This window comes from Zea mays, chromosome 2, assembly GCF_902167145.1.
Source record: "Zea mays cultivar B73 chromosome 2, Zm-B73-REFERENCE-NAM-5.0, whole genome shotgun sequence".
Lineage (NCBI taxonomy): Eukaryota > Viridiplantae > Streptophyta > Magnoliopsida > Poales > Poaceae > Zea > Zea mays.
This window is the reverse complement of record NC_050097.1, coordinates 202,073,407-202,094,364: the sequence shown is the minus strand read 5'-3', so window position 1 is coordinate 202,094,364 and position 20,958 is coordinate 202,073,407. Positions and strand designations below refer to the sequence as shown.

The 20,958-nt window shown below is 47.2% G+C and overlaps 3 protein-coding genes across 10 annotated transcripts; all 3 read left to right on the top strand.

Annotated features, from left to right (window-relative positions):
- Positions 1-1,219: 1,219 nt before the first annotated feature.
- On the top strand, positions 1,220-3,298 carry LOC606425 (senescence-inducible chloroplast stay-green protein 1). Of its 2 annotated transcripts, NM_001112300.2 has the most exons (3): positions 1,354-1,795; positions 1,926-2,306; positions 2,496-3,266. In NM_001112300.2, exons 1-3 carry the CDS (start codon positions 1,661-1,663, stop codon positions 2,832-2,834), a joined length of 855 nt encoding a protein of 284 aa, NP_001105770.2. In that variant the 5' UTR covers positions 1,354-1,660; the 3' UTR covers positions 2,835-3,266. The 2 variants fall into 2 exon arrangements, with proteins under 2 accessions (XP_035820927.1, NP_001105770.2); XM_035965034.1 differs by having other exon boundaries at positions 1,220-1,795; positions 1,926-3,298.
- Positions 3,299-3,922: 624 nt separating this feature from the next.
- LOC103647616 (polygalacturonate 4-alpha-galacturonosyltransferase) lies at positions 3,923-9,034 on the top strand. 7 transcript variants are annotated; one of them, XM_020548534.3, is made up of 10 exons: positions 3,947-4,044; positions 4,161-4,777; positions 5,757-5,782; positions 5,867-5,911; positions 6,553-6,748; positions 6,831-6,871; positions 6,946-7,274; positions 7,355-7,712; positions 7,798-8,385; positions 8,519-9,034. In XM_020548534.3, exons 2-10 carry the CDS (start codon positions 4,555-4,557, stop codon positions 8,792-8,794), a joined length of 2,082 nt encoding a protein of 693 aa, XP_020404123.1. In that variant the 5' UTR covers positions 3,947-4,044; positions 4,161-4,554; the 3' UTR covers positions 8,795-9,034. The 7 variants fall into 7 exon arrangements, with proteins under 7 accessions (XP_008670349.1, XP_020404123.1, XP_008670345.1 ...); XM_008672127.2 differs by lacking the exon at positions 4,161-4,777 and having other exon boundaries at positions 3,923-4,044; XM_008672123.4 differs by lacking the exon at positions 3,947-4,044 and having other exon boundaries at positions 4,078-4,777.
- An 8,606-nt stretch (positions 9,035-17,640) lies between these two features.
- On the top strand, positions 17,641-20,861 carry LOC103647615 (protein SHI RELATED SEQUENCE 1). Its single transcript, XM_008672122.4, has 2 exons — positions 17,641-18,819; positions 18,933-20,861. The coding sequence occupies exons 1-2, from the start codon at positions 18,261-18,263 to the stop codon at positions 19,346-19,348; spliced, it is 975 nt and encodes a 324-aa protein (XP_008670344.1). The 5' UTR covers positions 17,641-18,260; the 3' UTR covers positions 19,349-20,861.
- Positions 20,862-20,958: the final 97 nt, after the last annotated feature.

Below are 20,958 nucleotides of genomic sequence, written 5' to 3'. Positions count from 1 at the left end.
CTCCAAATACAAACAATACAATACGGTAATGAATCAGTACTAAACAAAAAGGATTTGTGTAGTTCGTACCTCGCCCTTCGCGGATCTGCCTCGGTGGACCGAATCGAAGAGGAAGACGACGGTGGCGACGAGCTTCTCTTCCTTTTGTCGGCTGCCTTGAACGAAGTCGGCGGACGACGAAGCCTTTTGCCGATGGCGACTCTCCGGCGACGAGCAGGGGGAAACTGGCTTGGATCTTGGGTTGCGGTGGGTCGCGCGGCCTCGGTTCGAAGGGGTGCGAGCTCTACGCCGGCAGACCCGCCTCCGCACGCCCGCTTCTCGCCCTCCTGCCTCGATGCCGGCGGCGAAGCACGCCGGATCGAGGGTTCGGCCCCGGAAGATGCAGTCGCCAGCGCGGGGTAGGAGGACGCGGAAGTTTCCTCGCGGCAGCTGGTGGAGGAGTAGCGCGGATAGTGCACTCTCGGAGGCCTCCACATTTAGAGTGCCTGCCAGATCCTCTAAAATTTAGAGGACGCTATAGAGTCCCTTGCTGGAGCCGTAGGGGACCTGACAGTCCTCTATATTTAACGGACAGGACCCTTTACAGGGTGTTGTTGGAGACAGTCTTAAAAGAGCAAACCACTAAGGGCCAGTGATACACTAATCTTTCTCCAAGGTTCGACTGTTTGTCGGTAACTTACATCCTCTATTAAGGTCTTGTTCGATTAATCCCGTTACTTATGGATTAGATAGGATTGGAAAAAAATATGAAGAAATTTGACTTTCTTGGATTTAAACCCACCTAATCTCACTCAATCTACATGAATTGAGAGCTAACCGAACGAGCCATAGACCACCACTTAGAGCATCTCCAACAATGCCTCAAACTAGTGCCTCAAATTGAAATATATAGCTCTACACAGAAAAAACTACTCCAACAGTGCCCCATTTCATAAAATTTTGTCAAAAAACTATATGGCACCCTCTCAAGTGACTCAAATATACTACACCGTAGTGGGCTGCCCTATAATCTAGATTTGAGGCTTTACTGTTGGAGCGGGGTGTTTTGTTGGTGCCCTAAATTCTATAAAATATACTTATTTTTAAATTATAGGACATTTTTATAGGTCACGTTGTTGGAGATGATCTTATACCGCACTGCTGAGCACACGCCAGTACGCCACCTGCAACGCAGACGAGCGGCCAACAAGACGTTCCGCCCTCCCCGGCTCTCCAACCTCGCCTGAGCCGACGACTACTATTTCTTCGCACTCCCACACGCATCATAAGACCCGTCACTCCACCACCACTCCAACTCGGTCTGCACTGCGCACGCGCCGCCCAGCTACTACCCGTCACTCACTCATATAACGACTCCAGAGTCCAGACGGTCCAGGAAGCCAATCGCCAGCCAGCCAGGAAGCGCGGCCGCACCAGTCCTGCACACGCCCAACGGCCTAATATTTGCGTAGCCGCTACAACCTACAGGATTCTCGATCCGTCATCCATCCGGTCCGGATCTTGATTCTTGCCAAGGCGTGCAAGATTCCTGCTTCGCCGAGGTTAAATTTTAGCCGCCGGCTGAGCTTCTGCGGAGAACCGGCAGGTTTGCTTGGTGCCCCCGATTTGCCTGCTACTCGTGGCGCGCCGCTCCTAGGCGAAGGGAAGGATCCGACTCAACATGGCCGCCGCCGCTTCTACCATGTCCCTGCTCCCGATCTCCCAGCCCAGGAAGCAGCAGCAGCAAGGCGCGGGCGCCGTGGTCGTGTTCCAGCGGCGGCCCTGGGACGCGCGGCGGAGGCGATACGTCGTCCCGGTACGCGATTCCCACCCGATCCCGTCTCGTCTCGCGCGATCTTGCTCCTTCCTTTGCTCCGGTTTCTGATGAGTGGGCAGGGGCTGTGGTGGTTGTGATGGATGGGTGCCCTGTTTCGGTTAATTTCTAGACGGCGAGGTTGTTCGGGCCGGCGATCTTCGAGGCGTCCAAGCTGAAGGTGCTGTTCCTGGGCGTGGACGAGGGCGAGGGGAGCAGCAAGCATCTGCATGCGCACCACCCGGCGCCGGCGCCGGCGCTGCTGCCGCGGACGTACACGCTGACGCACAGCGACGTGACGGCCAGCCTGACGCTCGCCGTCTCCCACACCATCAACCGCGCGCAGCTGCAGGGCTGGTACAACCGCCTGCAGCGCGACGAGGTGGTGGCCGAGTGGAAGAAGGTGCGCGGCCGGATGTCGCTGCACGTGCACTGCCACATCTCCGGCGGACACTTGCTCCTGGACCTCATCGCCGGCCTCCGCTACTACATCTTCCGCAAGGAGCTCCCCGTGGTACGTACGTGTACGTGTGTACCTGTTCTGCTGCCCCCACATGCGTGGAAACATGTACACGAGGATGCTGCAGATTGCGATTTGATTTCTCCGCAGGGCCCTTGTTGTGTTCAGATAATCAGATCGTTTAAGTCGTCAGTCACCGGCACCGCGGATGCTTCTTATCTTGCGGCTCTGCTTTTGGTGCAGGTGCTCGAGGCGTTCGTGCACGGCGACGGCGACCTGTTCAGCCGTCACCCGGAGCTGGAGGAGGCCACGGTGTGGGTCTATTTCCACTCCAACCTGGCCCGCTTCAACCGCGTCGAGTGCTGGGGTCCGCTCCGCGACGCCGCCGCCCCCGCGCCCGCCGAGGACGACTCCACCGCGCCGGCCGCCGCCTCCATCGCCATGGAGGGCCAGATGCCCGTGGGCGAGTGGCCGCACCGGTGTCCCCAGCAGTGCGACTGCTGCTTCCCGCCGCACAGCCTCATACCCTGGCCGAACGAGCAAGACATGGCCACCGCCGCCGGCCAGGTCCGACAGCAGTAGTGAAGCTGCACCTGTACCTGTACGTACGGAGGAAGAGCCTTTGCCGCAGCTAATAATACACTACTAGCGCGTTGTTTGGTTTGCTATTGCTAGATGCAAGCGTGTGCGTGCACCGTGCAGTGCAGGTGTGGAGTGGCGTCAACACCTTGCATGCACGCGCTATTCTTTAATTGGTAGCTTAGCTCAGCTCAGCTCAGTTCCACTTCTACACCTTCGTATTTGGAAGTAGCTTGGTTGAGGTTGGGGGATGAACATTGTGGTCTTGTTATGGATGCCAAACCTGCAAAGAATCTGCAGGTGCATACATGTTGCTGCAAAGTGGCACTCGGCACTCGGCAGGCAAAGTATCATCGGATGTAGTACTTACATATTTATGTACTCCCCTTCCCAAAAGGATAAAATAATGGTTTAAATGGTTCACATTTAATCAAATTTCTAATAAATAATATTTATATTTATAGTCATACAGCAATTTATTATATAATAAATTTTATAATTACTCTAATGGAGTAATGGGATAGATATATTTTTATTGATAATTAGTTACATTTCGGTGTTAACAGTTTTTCTTAATAATATCTCCGATCTCGACCGTCTACTAGTTTATTTGAAATTAAAACCTAATAAATAAAAAGAACGGATGTTTGTTTGAATTAAATCTTAATAAATAAAAAAGAAAGGATGAACTACTATTTTTACTAATAGGAACTCTAATAGATTTGTGTTTGTGAAATATCCGTACAAAATATATAAATGGCTAATTATTTATTCGACCGTACGATCCTCGTCACCCATGTCTCAGTCAGGATTCAGGAGGTGTGAAGCTGCATCTGGAACTGAGATAAGCGGTTTTGAGCGGCGGTGATTGATTTCTTGCTCTCTCTGAAATAAGTGTTATTAAATGTTTTAAATTTTATCCAAATACATATAATAAAATATTAATATACTATGTAAGTAGTATTACTTTATACCTTAAATTTATTTTTATAATATATTTATTTAGAGATATAAATGTTATTATTTTTAAAATAAATTTAACTAGTTTTTAGAAATGTTGATGGATAGAATATTATAGCAATATTTATTTTAGTACCCGCTCGTCTGCAGTTGTGCAATGCTAGGACTGGAGTTACGGTAGCTTTCAAACTTGCGTGCTGGTTCGAGTGTTCGACTGGCTGCGGAGTCTTCTCCCAAACTGATGGATTCCCATGTGAGTAGGTCGTTTAGGGCGAAAGATCGTCTTGTTTCTTTGCGTTTGCGTGGTGTTCTAGAATCGGCAACTTTGTCAGCATAGCAGCCGTTGATTGGCGTGCTTGTTAGGTACAGTAGAACGACTTGCAAGCATCTGGGAAAGAAATTACCAGAACCCCTCCCGGTATGCCGATGGAGAGGAAGGATGGAGGAAAGATACAAACGAAGAAATGAGCAGGCTTGGCTGTATGCGGTTTAGTCATTTTATATTCCATCGGCTTTGATTTTTTTTTTATGCCCAGATCTGACAACTAACCGATGGATGAAAGCGGCGAGACAGGAGTATACAAGACCTGTAGTAACTTTTTTAGTGCAAAAGGAGTTGCATGATCTTCATTTTCTTTGACAAAGTATATGCAAAAAGATGCTGGCACTTTAAACAGTTGTATCTACGAGTCTTGTGACCGTCAGAAGACGTCTCTAATACTACCTTGTAATAATAAGGGAATAGAGGAGTGGTGACTTAAAAATGAAGAACTCCGGCGAAGCGAAGCGTAGGCACACTGCTCTCCGGCGAGCAGCCAGCCGCCGGCGGATCGGATCCGGATCTCGACCAGCACTGGCATTGCCGCGACGGAGATGCCGACCCCGAAGCAGCGGCTCCCCTGCTCGACCTTCGGCCGAGGCGGAGGAGGGAGGCGCGCCGCCTGCGGCTCCGCCGTGCTGCCACCCGTGGTGGTCCTCGTGTTCCTGTTCGTGGTCGCGCCTTCGCTCTTCTTCGTCGTGCGCAATGGCGGTCGCGGCTACGGCCACGGCCACGTAGCCGTAGCCTCCGGTCCGATTCGCGTTCCCTCCTCGAGAGCACCTGTTGCTTGTGCCGACGCGAGGTGTTCAATTCTGCATTGCCTTGTTCGATGAGCGCCGAGATTGGGTGGAGCTCGGTGGAATCTGTCTAGGTTTTGGGATTGATGCGCTCTCCAGCCGTAGTTTGATGCGACTTAGTTGGATAAGGGGATCATCTGAGTAGTTTCAGAGCGGTTTAGGGCTTTTATATTTGTTACTGGCTGCGCTGTTGCTTGATTTCCCGTTTGGATGGAACCGTGTATGTGGCTCTAAGGAAATGAACCTAGTCACCCTAGGGATTGCAGAAATCATTATCCCCTGGCACTCAGATATTATTGGATTACAGGAATTGTTGTCCCTTATATGTTGATGTTTCTAGGTTGTATATATATGATATATAAGTGGGTAGCGATGGGTTAATGTTATGGAAATTGAAGTGCATGCATACAATAGTGACTAACAAAACTATAATGAAACTGTGTAATAGGTGGTCATAAGCATTAAAAGCATGCTGAACAATAATACATGGCATGGCCATTGTTGGCCGAAATGTAGTATATCTATATAAAACAATGTATTACTCCTCCTTTTCCAAAATGTATTTTGATTTAGTTTGCTTCTTAGTCAAAGTTCTGTAACCTTGGCAAAGTTTATAGAAAAACATCAAAATCGACGACATTAAATTAGTTTATTTAATGTCCTAGATGTTAATATATTTTTATCTGAACTTCGTCAAACTTAAAGATGTCTGACTTAGGACCAAACTAAAATGATATATATTTTGGAACGAAGGGGGTATATTTTTTGTGAATTTCAACATTGCATTATCTGAATGCATTGTTTTACACCTGAAATTGGTAAGCATTGACATATTTTGTTTGTCTGCAGATCCCAACGGTAAGAATGATGATCAGGTAGTTACCAACCCTGAAAGGGTTTCGATCGCTTAATGAGCGTAGTTTTTGACGATTCATTTCATCTTTCGATTTGCCTTGCAGGAACCAACGGCAATGAAGAACCTCAAATCTTTTTTGCCTAAGGAGGTCAGAATGTCTTGTGACCAGCCATGCAAGGGTTTCAATTGCTTCACTAAAAATACTTTCGATTTTTCACATTTCACATATCCTCCTTAGGTTAAAATGCTTTAGATACTTCTCCTATCGTACTAATACTAAGTCCAGCTGTTCTACTTTTCAATTATGTGTGTAGCTTATGCACCAAACTATGTCAATGGATGGCCCATGTCATAATTGTAGTGAATAAATCATAGATTTAGACCTTGTTAATGACCCAGTTTTTTGTCTCATTCTTTGCAACTGTTGTTATTTCCCTGTCTTATGTAGTTATCTGTTATAGAAAATATTATTCCCAGTCTAGTCTGTCTGACTAACCTTGTTCCACTATTTTTGTGCACTTTCTGTATTTGCCGTTTCTCCATTTCCTCTTCTTTTTTGCTTTCTGGTTCTATTTCCCTTTTCTTTTTCTGTTTGGGTCCAAACTTATTATTTGATCTTTTCATTATTTAACTTATTATCTACTGGCTATACTATTGGAGTCTGTTTATTGCAGGTTTGTGTTAATTCAGTAATTAGTATTCATGGTGTTGGTTGTGTTTGAAACAGCCGTTAATATCTTTTATGTGTCCTTAATTTTTTTGTGTTTGGATATTTTTTTTCGTCTTCAGGTGTTTGATGCTATAACTGCTAGACAACAAGAATCAGACACTTTGAGTCTTGATTTTTTTAGGAATCACGCATCGCCCTCTTGGAAAACTAATGATCTAGTCACTGAGAAGAGCATGGATGTCGATGACAAGGCTAAAGCTGAAATCAGTTTGCCAGAACATGATCTACCAACAAATAGATCACCCAAAGATCCAGGTACTAAACTAAACATGAATATCAAAAGCTATTATTGCTCCTCTTATGTGAACCAGAAAATAAAGTGTTCCTTTTAATGTAGATGAACATCAAGCTGACAATGCAGCAAAAGTAGCTCGAAGGGTAACATTACTATCCTTGTATACGAATTGCCTTGTTCTGGTCTCTGTGATGCACATTTCTTATGTTTACTGTAGAAACTTAGGGAGACAAGGCGCGAGAAGAGAGCAATGGATTTGGTTCATAAAGATGATGAAGCACATGTTAAGCAGGAGAATGCCGCTATTGAGCGATCAAAAGCTGTCGATTCTGCTGTGCTTGGAAAATACAGCATATGGCGAAAAGAGAACGAGAATTCAGATTCTACAGTTAGGCTGATGAGGGACCAAATTATTATGGCTCGTGTCTATTCTGCGCTTGCTAAATCAAAGAACAAGAGTGATCTATATCAAAAACTGCAGACCCGAATCAAGGAAAGCCAGCGGGCTGTTGGAGATGCTTCTGCTGATGCTGGCCTGCATCACAGGTGTGTATCTGCTTCACTTCTTTCCTTATTCTGGGAAAAACTGTTTCTTACTTTTCTCCTTTTAACTATCTACTTTGCAGCGCACCTGAGAAAATCATAGCGATGGGTCAAGTTTTATCAAAGGCTAGAGAAGAAGTTTATAATTGTATGGCAATCACTCAGAAACTAAGGGCTATGCTTCAGTCAGCAGATGAACAGGTCAGGTGCTTGAAGAAGCAGAGTACATTTCTTAGCCAATTGGCTGCAAAGACAATTCCAAACAGCATTCACTGCTTGTCTATGCGTTTGACGATTGATTACTATCTCCTCCTCCTTGAGGAACGAAAATTTCCAAGGAGTGAAAATTTAGAAAATCCAAATCTCTATCACTATGCACTTTTCTCAGATAATGTCTTGGCAGCTTCTGTTGTTGTGAACTCAACCATCATGAATGCTAAGGTATTTTCCATGCACTTTTAGTCAATTATTCAATTGCATTCCTCAAAGTAGTTCCTAACATTGATGTTTGGAATGTCCTTTTCAGAAACCAGAGAAACATGTTTTCCATCTTGTGACTGACAAGTTAAACTTTGGAGCCATGAACATGTGGTTTCTGCTGAACCCACCTGGCAAGGCTACCATCCATGTTGAGAATGTGGACGAATTTAAGTGGTTGAACTCATCATACTGTCCTGTGTTGCGGCAACTTGAGTCTGCTGCCATGAAAGAGTACTATTTCAAAGCTGATCGGCCCACCAGTCTCTCAGCAGGTTCTTCAAACCTAAAGTATCGGAACCCCAAGTACCTCTCTATGCTGAACCACTTGAGGTTCTATCTCCCAGAGGTCTATCCAAAGGTGGATAAGATACTCTTCCTCGACGATGACATAGTTGTGCAGAAAGATTTGACAGGGTTGTGGGATGTTAATCTTAATGGAAAGGTCAATGGTGCTGTGGAAACCTGTGGGGAGAGTTTCCACCGTTTTGACAAGTATCTCAATTTTTCAAATCCACACATTGCTCGGAACTTTGATCCAAATGCATGTGGCTGGGCTTATGGGATGAACATCTTTGATCTGAAGGAGTGGAAGAAGAAAGATATTACTGGGATCTACCACAAATGGCAAAATATGGTGAGAATTCAATTCTTGTTACTGAATTGCATGATTTACAAAAAAAAAGGTTTTGGAAATCTGTACATTATTATTTAAACTCATCATATCTCACATAGTCCTCCTGCTGTTCTATTCTGTTCTGTTCTGTTAGAATGAAGGCAGAGTTCTTTGGAAGCTTGGGACACTTCCGCCTGGCCTCTTGACCTTCTACAAGTTGACGCACCCACTGGACAAGTCATGGCATGTTCTTGGACTAGGATACAACCCAAGCGTAGACCGTTCAGAGATAGACAGTGCTGCTGTTGTTCATTACAATGGGAACATGAAGCCATGGTTGGAGCTAGCAATGACCAAATACCGACCATATTGGACCAGGTATATCAAGTATGATCACCCTTACATCCGTGGATGCAACTTGAGGGAGTAGTAGATATAGTCGTGCTGAAACACTGACAGATGAGGACGAGCCTGCTGGACAGAAGTGTTCCATGTCCTTGCGGTGCGTTGTTTTACTGAGCAAACTGGTACTACCTGAAGCTCTTGGTTGGACATAACGACATAGTTGCTCATGTGAGAGTAGACCAGACTTAGACACAATCACACAAGAGGATTCACTCACGTGGAATACATTTGCCCTACGTTGAAATTGATGCTACTTTGAAAACCAGTCTGCAAGAAATTAGATTAGTGAGGAGAAGATAAACCTGCGCACGGCGGCGTAAGAAACCAGAAATGTCCGCTGGTCGCCCGGCATTCTCCGCGCGCAAGCCCAACAGCTCAAAGCCAGGCACAGCCCATAGTGCGACAGCTTACTACCCCGCAAATCCAGCCACGCCCACGCGTCTCGACTGGAGTGGACCTGCGTCGCGCGGCTGGCCAGTTCGTTAGACGCGTGGGGATCAGCGATTCAGCGCGCTGGGCCTTGGCCGAGGCCGACGGAAGCGGACGAGCGAGAAGGATCGCACCGTCCATTCGTCCTCCAGCCACTGACCCGGGGCGACCCCCGCACTGCTCCCTCCGTGTCCGCATCCCCGCGCGGCAATCAGCGGACCGGCTTGCGCAGGCACGCAGCCGCCCGGGCAGGCGCATCGCGTCGCACGGGACGGGATGGGAGTGCGGCGCGACCACGCGCGCGGGGGTCAACTCGTGCGTGCGAGCGGGTACAACGAGTGACAGCGGCGCACGGCTCGAGGCGCGGGGCTGCTTGCTGCTGCATGCAGCCAACGAGCCTGCGCGCAGGCCCGGTCGCTTCCGGCTTCGCTTCATCTCAGGGGCCCGCCCGGACTTTCCCAGCAGGCAGCAGGCACTGCAGTAGTGCAGTTGCCCTGCAGTACCTGTGGGGGCAGTACTGTAGTAAACAACCGCTGCGTGCCTGTCGGTGGAGCTTTGTCGAGGGGACGGTGCCCGAGTATAATCCTGGTGGTAGTGCTGCTGCTGCCCCTGCTCCTGCACGGCGAGTTGTGACTTGTGAGTGACACGCAAGCAGCAAGCCAGCACCAGCCGCCTGGAAGAACAGAGGAACAGGCGATCCCGTCCAGAGCAGAGGAACAGGCGATCGGGACCAGGGACGAACAGTGCCCGGAATCGCGCGGTACAGCGAGCAACGTGAGGTTGCTGTAGTGGCCCGCTCCAACCGACATCCCGTCCGGTTTCCAATCTATCTATACCTACCGGACATGGATGGGAGTATGGTAGTACCGGCGCCGCTTTTCGAGCGCGTATACGCACGAATCTGTAACAGTGCTCAGGATTGCAGCATGTCTGGGAATGTCAAAACCAAACATCTTTACTACTAATCAACTCACGCGCGCCAGAGCCAGAGCCAGACACAGGCAAAGCAGCCCCCGCGGAACGTGACCAAGATATAGCTGTTAAGAACCCCTTGCTACCGAGTGTAGTCCAAGGGCTGCTTAACTGAATAATAGTAGAACACAAGAAGACAAGAGTGTAGAGAGGAACTGATTCTTTGTTACTATATGGTGCTGCTCTCCAAGGGTTACATAATATGGGGATCTCCTCTCTATTTATAGACAAAACTAGGGTTTCAGACATATGGGCCACATGGGCCTTCCTGGCCCAAGAAAGGTTTCTTAACACTCCCCCTTGGCCCAATGCCGCGAGATGCATATGTCCCAAAACTCCATAAAAAACCCAGTGGGAAAAAATTGGAGAAAGAGTACATAGCTCACACTTGCTGTGTCGCATGAATTGCCTCATCAAAACCTTAGTGAGAAACTTTCATGAAAACTCACATAAAGGAAAAAGAGTACAATTCACCCAATATAACAATTTAATCTTCTAGATTATTTGGGTACTTAAAATTTACGTTTAAGATTATTTGGGTGTGTGTGAAGTTTCTCCCCCTGAGATCTGCAATTCTCTAAGTCTCATCATTCCAAGTCCTCGGACGCATCTTTCAAAAGATGACGCAGGGAGTGACTTTGTGAACATATCTGCGAGATTTTCACATGACTTAGAGTGCAATATTTTAATCTCATTCATCTTATGCAGCTCATGTGCATAGAAGAATTTAGGGTTTATATGCTTCGTAAGATTACTTTTCACATAGCCCATTTGAACTTGTGCGACACAAGCTGCAATATCTTCATAAATGATTGTGGGTGTTTGCTCAATATTCAACCCACATGCGGATTGGATATGATTGATCATTCTTCGAAGCCATGCACATTCACGCGAGGCTTCATATAAAGCAATAATTTCTGAGTGGTTCGTTGAAGTCGATACCAAAGTTTGTTTTGACGACTTCCATGAAATTGCAGTTCCTCCACAAAGAAATACATATCCAGTTTGAGATTTGCCTGAATGTGGATCAGACAGGTATCCAGCATCAGCGTACCCGATAAGATTTAGATCTTGATTTTTTCGATAAAACAAACCAAGATCCTTGCTTCCTTGTAGGTAACGGAAGATATCCTTGATCCCTTTCCAATGCCTTTTGGTGGGTTCCGCACTGTATCTTGCTAGTAAGTTCACAGCAAATGCAATATCTGGTCTTGTGCTATTTGCCAGATACATCAATGCTCCAATTGCGCTTAGGTACGGATATTCAGCTCCAAGAACTTCCTCCCCCTCTTCCCTAGGTCTGTATGGGTCTTGGTCTACCTGTAATGACCTTCCAATCATAGGGGTTTTGGCAGGATATGCCTTCTCAAGACCAAATCTTTCTAATACTTTTTGAGTGTAAGTTGATTGGTGGATTAATATGCCACCTTCAAAATGTTCAAGCTGCAGGCCTAAACAAAATTTGGTTTTACCCAAATCTTTCATCTCAAATTCAGACTTCAAGTATGAGCTTGCCTCTTCAATTTCTTTATGTGTTCCTATGATGTTCAAGTCATCAACATATGCTGATATAATACAGAATCCATTTGGGGATCGCTGTATAAATACACATGGGCAATCCTCGTTGTTTATGTAGCCTTTCTTGCTTAGGAAGTCACTCAAGCGATTATACCACATTCTTCCTGATTGTTTCAATCCATACAGTGATTTCTTAAGTTTAACACTGTATAATGCTCTATTTTTCTCATCTCGGTTTGGGACTGGGATCCCTTCCGGTATTTTCAGATAGATGTCTGTATCCAGGTTTCCATAGAGGTAAGCTGTCACAACATCCATTAGTTTCATTTTTAAATTCAAGTTCACTGCCAATGAGATCAAGTATCTAAAGGTAATTCCTCCCATGACTGGAGAGTAAGTTTCTTCATAATCAACTCCAGGGCGTTGAGTGAAACCTTGAGCGACTAGCCTTGCTTTGTACCTTGATATTTCATTATTTTCATTTCTCTTGCGGACAAATACCCACTTATAACCTATAGGGTGTATGTGGGATGGTGTGCGGCTTACGGGCCCAAACACCTCTCTTTTGTCTAGAGAAATTAATTCTGCGGTAATTGCCTTTTTCCATTTATCCCAATCCGGTCTTTTCTTGCACTCTGCGATAGATGCCGGTTCCGGGTCATGATCAATGATCGAGGCAACTTTTTTTGCGAAATATATGTCTATGTTGGCTGTTGCTCTGTTCATGCATTCTCCAGTTAATACATAGTTTATGGCCATTTCATCATGGGATGCTTCTTGCATTTCTTCTTGTGTTTCCCTATTGCTTCTTGTTGCGGGAGCGAGTTCCTTTAGTTTTTCATCGCCTTTGTGTGCGCACATGTTTGGGTTGGCGGTTTCTTCTACGGGAAGGTTCAAGTCCGGAATGCTTTTCTTCATGTGTTCCTTCCCGGTGCCAGGTCTCGTCTGGCTCCCCTTCTTGCTTTGGGGCATTTCTGTGATCGGCTGTGGCAAGTCCTCTTGCCCTCTTTTCTTCGGACGTCTCCGAGTACTTGGGGTTTGAGAGGCCAGAGTTCCTGTCCTTTTGTTATGAGGCCTCTTAACAGGATCGGGTATACCTTCAATTTTTTTTGGTATTTCAACCCTCTCTGGTGCACTCAGTGCAGGGACATGCGACTTAACCACGCTCTTCAAATCACAAAAATGATCAGGCAGTTCATTTGCTAAGTTTTGCAAATCGATTATCTTTTGAACTTCTAGATTTGCTTCTTTAGTGCGAGGGTCATGAGCGGGGATTCCCATGGATTGCCATATAATTTCTCGGCATTTCTCATCCAAAGGTTCTTTTCCTCCCCCTAATGATGGGAAATTATCCTCGTCAAAAATACAATCGGCGAATCGGGCCGTATGCAATTCTCCGGTCATTGGGTCAAGGTGTCTAATTATGGATGCACTCTCATATCCAACATATATCCCTATTTTCCGGAGAGGACCCATTGCACTTCGTTGTGGAGGTGGTATAGGTACATATACCATGCATCCAAATTTTCTTAGGTGAGAGATTTTTGGGATGACTCCTTGCACTAGTTGCATTGGTGAGTGAATGTTGTATGCTGATGGACGGAAATTGATAAGTGCTGCTGCGTGCAGGATGGCATGGCCCCAACATGTGTTGGGTAGGTTACAACTCTGCAAGAGTGGTCTAGCAATTAGCTTTATTCTTTTAGTCAAAGCTTCGGCTAGTCCATTTTGCGTATGAACATGAGGCACAGAGTGCTCAACCGTAATTCCCGATGCGGTACAATAATCATCAAATGCCTTAGATGTAAATTCTCCAGCATTATCCATTCTAATGGACTTTATTCGATGGTCAGGGAAAGTATTTTTAATCCGGATGATCTGCGAGATCAACTTTGCAAATGCATGGTTTCGAGTTGATAGTAAGCATACATGCGACCACTTCGAGGATGCGTCGATTAAGACCATAAAATATCGAAAAGGTCCCGAAAGTGGTTGAATTGGACCACAAATGTCCCCTGGATTCGTTCCAAGAAGGCGGGAATTTCATTCTTTACTTTCAAGGGGGATGGTCTCAATATCAATTTTCCCATGGCACATCCCTGGCACACAAAATCTTCTTGATTTGGGAAGTGTTTCACATTTATGCAGTGTCCTTGTGAGTTATTGATGATATTTCTCATCATTCTAAGACCAGGGTGCCCTAGTCGACAATGCCATAGAGAGAATAATTCAGAATGTCTAAACACCGTCTTTAGGGAAGTGTACACTGCAGGTGCACTAATCTTAGTATAATATAACCCTGATTCTAGCGATGGGAAATTTTCTATGACTTCTTTGTCATATTCCCCATACTTTATGATGTATAGGTATTCCTTACCATTTTCCTCTGTGGTTTCTACATGAAAACCATTTGCACGAATGTCCCTAAAACTCAAGAGAGTTCTGGTTGATTCAGGGTATAATAGAGCTTCTTTGATTTCGATTTGAGTACCCATCGGGAGTGTAATTGTGGCTTTACCTGAGCCTATTACACATGAATCGCTTCCCGCGATTGTGGTAATACTACCAACGTTCTTCATGATCGTATGAAAGTATTTTGTTTCCCTTAAAATGGTATTTGTCGTGCCACTGTCGACAATACATATATCCTCCATAGACCTTTCATAATACAATTATTGCAATTAGTAATTATCATAAGGGAAATATTGCATAGTAAATTTAAATAGTTCAACATTCATGAAATAAAGATAATGCTCTTATAGAGCTTACAGACCATAATTATGTTTTTTTTTTCAAACTCTGAAAAATAAATGTGCATGCAAGCACTCAAATGGAATCAAGGAAGGCATCAGTGTCAGCCTCCACTAGAGCTATGGAGGTGTTCTCTTCGGTGGCAACCATCTTCACAGCACCTGCAAGATCAAGAGGCATGCCATATGCTTCAAGCGTATGGTCTTCTTCCATGGCTTCATTGTTGGTTGCCATGGTGAAGTGTGCCTCAGGTTTCTGTTTGGATATGTTCTTTGCCTTGTATGCTTCTATGACATGCTTTGGTGACTGGCATATTTTGGACCAATGTCCCCACACGCCACATTTGTAGCATGTTTGGTCTTGAAGTCCGTATGGCTTGTGTTGTGGCTTCTCTTTGCTTGTTTTCTTTCTGTGAGCATTGATGGGATTAACTGTGGTTTCTTTCTTTCCCTTGCCAGCACCATGCTTGCCTCTCTTTCTGTGGATAGGCTTTCTTATCTTGTACGAGGCGACATTAACTTCAGTGCTAATGCTCTTTCCATTTGGATAAGCATTAAAGTTCGTCTTCAATGCATCATCTTGTGCCTCATTTACTTGCATCATATCAATAAGATCGCTATACTGCTTGTATGCGTCTTGTCGATAGTTGCGGGCAGATTGAATGGCGCTTGGGTGGAAGGTAGACAAGGTTTTTTCAATCTTTTCCTCATCTGTTATCACCTTACCACAAAGAGATAATTTAGTGCATATTCGGTGCAGTGCTGCATTATATTCTCCCACAGTTTTAAAGTCAGCATATCTAAGACGAGCCCAGTCTTGCTGTGCTTGGGGCAAGACTGTGTACTTTAACCTCTCAAAACGTTGCTGCAATGCATTCCAGAGGTTGCTTGCCTTTCTTTCTGACATATACTCATTCTTGAGAGTAGGCAAAAGATGGTGCCGCAGAAAATGCAATGCTTGGTCATTTTGCTCGTCGGTGGCAACTTCATCCTTTTGGCCAAGCCCGATTGCAACCTTGAGCTTCTTGCCCCCAAGCACAATCTGCACATCAGATGCCCACGTGAGGTAGTTTTGGCCATGCGGGGCCAACACTTCGAATTCACGGCTCACAATACCAGTCATCTACATGTGATAAATTTTATAATTAGATTACTTCTTGTAATCATTTCATAAAATGGAATAAATAATTGCAAAAAAATACGAGAGAGTAAATAACTGTATAATAAATTTAGATGTACAGAAAACTATTTTATGAATAATTTATTTAGTCATTTTTTTTGACCAGCAGCGGCGCTTTGGTGCGCGTGCATGCAGCCACGCTTGCGATGACGTTTCGTTTTACGAGCAGCATCGGCTTGTGCGCGTGGGACTGCAGGACATCAATGATGGCTGCAATGCGTTGGCGCTTTGGTGCCCGCATGAGACAACGGCGGGTGGGTTATGCATGACATCATACTGGGTTACACTGCCTTGTAAAGGGAACAGTCAGAGCTTTTCATATCCACATCCTTTTCGTGGTGATATGCATCCAGTCAAGGACATTTTACTGTTAGTCACTTTTCTCACTCCTGCTGTTTGTTTCTAGTACAGGATGAACACCTTCCTTTCTGCATCTAGTCTGCTCCAGAACAAGATCTAATGGACAATTATATTCCATTAGCTCTACGCCCTATAATACATGCATGTGTTGTTCGCATGCTTTGCCAATACGTGGAGGGAAGCAAAGGCATGGACCTCGAGGCATGGAGGAAAGATGTGAGCTTGCTGCTGTTGCAAGCGCCTGCCATCATACAATCGGGATGGTCTGCTACTCAGCTGCTGCGTGTCAGCGTTGGGCAGCAATGGCCACCTGATGTGCGCGCCTGCGTTCGAGCGGTGATGGCGTGCTGCTGCTCCAGCAGCTAGGAGGAGCATATAGAGTGCGTTAGAAGTGTGGCTTTCTCTATTGTTCGTTCTGTCCCTTTTTTCCCTTTTTTAAATGTTTTCGTTTCACACGTGATCTGTCAATCTGTGCAGATTGGCGACTTCATGTCAGCAACACTCACGTGTTCATTTCTATCGACTTCGAGTCGGCGATATAATCAGCTAAGAAATGATCATACTTGTAATATGAAAAAGGAAAAACAGGATTCAAAATATCATGTATAATAGAGAACATAGTTCAAAGATTCTTCTCAATACCTTTGTTTGATCTTCTTGAATAGAGTCTCATGCTGATAACGTGTTAAGAACCCCTTGCTACCGAGTGTAGTCCAAGGGCTGCTTAACTGAATAATAGTAGAACACAAGAAGACAAGAGTGTAGAGAGGAACTGATTCTTTGTTACTATATGGTGCTGCTCTCCAAGGGTTACATGATATGGGGATCTCCTCTCTATTTATAGACAAAACTAGGGTTTCAGACATATGGGCCACATGGGTCTTCCTGGCCCAAGAAAGGTTTCTTAACAATAGCAACACGTTTCCCATGCATAATTAACAACACGAAGGTCCACGCACATCTACCCCGGCCGGCACACATGACTGGATCACCCGCCGCGAAGTTGATCGCGCATGTCGAGGGCCGCGGCCGGGCTGGAACGCCCCGACGATGTCGCCGCCGCGAGCTCCAACTTTGAACGTGGCCGGCCGATCGAGCCGGCGGCCGCCCGGGCGGGAATGCGGGATGATCAGCTTTGTCGCTGGATTGATTGAAAGCAGCGGTCCGTCGCACTCGCACGTAAAGACGGCAACAAAAGCAGCCCCCCGTGTTTCCCGGTCTTGACCCGCGCGGCGGCGGCGGGGTGTCGTGTGCGTCTGTGCGTGCGTGCATGCAGGCATGGCCCGCCCCGCGCCGCGTGACGCGTCAAGGCGCAAGTACCAAACAACGCAGCGCACCCGCCGTGCTGATGGATGCTGCTAAGCAACGATTTTTGGACAAATCAGCAGTGGGTACGAGCCATAGTTTTTGATCTGCAACAATCCGCGGATAGGTCACGGATCATAATTTTTGATCCAAAACTCGACCCAACCTGAATAAAATCCGACATAACCCAAAAAAAGAACCCACACCAACACGTCTAATCGAGAGACACAGACCAACCCTGACCTCAACACTATGCACGGGTAAGACATGAACCGTGTGAAACGATCTACGATCTGACCCCTTAACCGAACCCAAACACGATTCAATCCGACATTTGAACAAACATGCATGGAGACGCAGGCACTAAACTCTGGAGCACGCCATCATCATCATGCGCCAATCCTTGCCGGTACTCCAGCACATTCCATTCCATCTAGTAGGCCACATTCGGCGTCACCACACGGCAGGGGCAGGCCATGCAGCCCAAGTGCCCAACGTTGCCCCCAGTTCTGTTGGGTGACTGTACCCTCCTCGCTCCTTTTCCGACTCTTCTCTCGCAAGCAACGAGTGCTCTCACTCTGCTACCAGCAGCAGCGGCAGCAGCACACAGGCCACAGCGGCCGCGCTGCTGTGCTGGTGTGGTGCCTTGTCTCTTCTCTCGTGGTGCGGAAAGCAGGTAGAGAAGGAGAAGCGGGGGGAGAGAGAGCGTCAGGCAGGCAATAAATGGCAGTTTAGGTGCGCGCAGGCCGATGGCGGCGTGGCAGGTCCTCTCTGTCGCCTCCACCGTCTTAGTATAACTCCGTCCGCGCATCAGTCGCAGAGCGCATGAGCTAGCACAGACTACCAGCAGCCGTCTGTACTCTGTAGTAAGGGGAGGGAAGCGGGGAGGAGAGATCGGGGCGGCGGGCGCGCTGCTCTCTCTGACCTTCACCTTCCCTGCCACGGCGCACGGCACGGAGGCCTATGGATTTGGGCGCATGGCGGGGTTCCCTCTAGGCGGAGGAAGCCACACCCAGAGCCGCGACGCGCCCGCCTCGTCCGTCCCGCCGGTGCATCCCTCCGACGCCGCGTCCTTCCTCTACGCGGCGCGCGCGGGAGCGGGCCTGCAGCTATGGCAGCAGCAGCAGCAACACCCGTTCTACAACTCCAACATCATCCGCTTCTCCGATGATCCACCCGGCGCCGCGCCCTCGCTCACGGGCGCCGCGTCGCCGTCGTCGCCGTCGCGCGGCCCGAGGGCCGGCGGGGGAAGCGGCGGCGGCGGCGGGGTCAGCTGCCAGGACTGTGGCAACCAGGCCAAGAAGGACTGCGTGCACCAGCGCTGCCGCACCTGCTGCAAAAGCCGCGGCTTCGCCTGCAGCACCCACGTCAAGTCCACCTGGGTCTCTGCTGCCAAGAGACGCGAGCGCCAGCAGCAGCTCGCCGCGCTCGCGGCCTCCGCCGGCGACACAGCCGCGGCCGCCGGCCCGTCCCGCGACCCGACCAAGCGCCCGCGCGCACGCCTCTCCGTCGCCACCCCGACGACCACGTCCTCGGGTACATGGATGGCATAGCAATCATGCACGCTTGCGCGCACGCTCCGCCTCGTCTGATCCCATCTCTTAACAAATTTCTCGTCTTGTGTTCCCGTGCTGCGTACGCGCGTTCAGGGGATCAGCAGATGGTCACGGTCGCCGAGAGGTTCCCGAGGGAGGTGAGCTCGGAGGCGCTGTTCCGGTGCGTGCGCCTGGGGCCGGTCGACCGGGCCGAGGCGGAGGTCGCGTACCAGACCACCGTCAGCATCGGCGGCCACGTGTTCAAGGGCATCCTCCACGACGTCGGCCCTCGTAGCTTGCCTGCCGCTGGAGGCGGCGCCGCCGCCGCCGCCATCGAGTACTACTTCCGCCACGCCGCGGACGGATCGCCGCCGAGCACCACAGGCGCCGCTGGCGAAGCGTGCGGCGCCGGTGGTGTGGGCAATGTCGTCGTGTCATCGGCTGTGGTGATGGACCCGTACCCGACGCCCGGACCCTACACCGCCTTCCTGCCTGGCGCGCCGTTCTTCCCAGGCCACCCGAGACAGTGACCGGCGGCTCGCTCGATCGCCAGCCGTCTCGCTGTGTAACGACATCACGACTCCATCTCCAGCTCGCTAGATCTGTCAATTTCGTTGGGTACCTAAATTCTTAATCTCTTATTGAGATGCATAAATTCATATTTGTTCGTAGAGCCTAGCTAGCTTAGGCGCGGGTTAGACTTTATTTGCTTCTTGGGATCATTTGATGGGGGCGTGAGTAGTCGCTGCAAATGGCCCAAATCTGACAGTTAGGGAACTTGATGATAACATTTGACCTGTTTTCCTGAACTGTTCTCCTTGATGGTTTTGATTTTTTTTTTGTTGGTGTGATTTTAGTTAGTATTAAGGGTATGTTTGGAAGCAAAATATTTCAAAACTATGATTTTGTAATACTACAATTTTAATGTGATGACATAACCTTAGTAGACAGTATTTAAAACCATGATATTTAGTAAACATATGTTAGTAGATAGTATTTAAAACCATGATATTTAGTAAACATGTGTAAGACTAGCATATATAAAAAAACTTTGGATTGATGTGGAGTTTTAAATACTCCAAAAATATCATGGTATTTAAAACAGAGTTTTTTATAATGTAGCCAAACACCTTTAGCAAAAAACACTATAGTATTCTCAAACACTTTTGGCAAAAAACACTATGGTATTCTCTAACACCATGGTTTCACCTCAACTCCAAAAATACTTTGTTTCTGATCACCCCTTAATATGTTAATGATTCTATGTAGCTTCTATGCATGTGTCTACCATAAGGAGGGATCCCTTTGCTTTACTACTTGCACCTTTGCTCTTCAAAAGCTGAGCCCTAGAAACCTAGTTGGCCTTTAATTGGTAGCTCGTGAATCCTTGATATCGTGTCGTGTTAAGTATGGCCTGTGGTTAGACGCATGAGAGAGACAAGAGTCATCATATGCTCATGGGAGAGAGAGAGAGAGAATGATCCGATGATTATGGGAAGCTGTGACCGATCGAGCCATGCGCCGATCCCTTGTTTGATTCCGGGATTTTTTTTTTATGTTTCCGAGTGTAGCAACTCTGAGGAGATCTGGAGACGAGGGCTCGCACATTCTCGTGTTCTTCGTCTCACACATGCATGATCTTGTTTCCTCGTTGATCCCAACACGTCAGGTCCAGAATATTTATTTTCATGGCTTTTCCACAGCATCCTCGATTCCTGCTATTGCTCCACAGCGGATTAGCCTGTTTGGGCATAACTTTTCTAACTTCTGTAATGCATTATAGTATTGGCCTTCTCACAAAGAAATTAATATTATTTTTCTTCTAACCCCATGCAAATGGTTGCTAGACTAACGGAACCTACCTTTGCATTTTGCTAAGGTTTCAATTGCATGCATGTGAAAGGAAATAGTGACAAGATGATGCTTCAGTAATGTTGCTGTCCGACCTCATGTACAGAAGAGGATATATGTATATACACACTGACACACAAGCACATATGGACTCAATATAAGCAAAATCATTGGCAATTTGATGGCTTCTAACTTTTTCTTCGTACACGTGATATTATTGTCGTTGCTGTTTGACTAGTGAACTGGGTTATTTGATAGATTAAATAAATAGTTTGAGCATCAAAACATC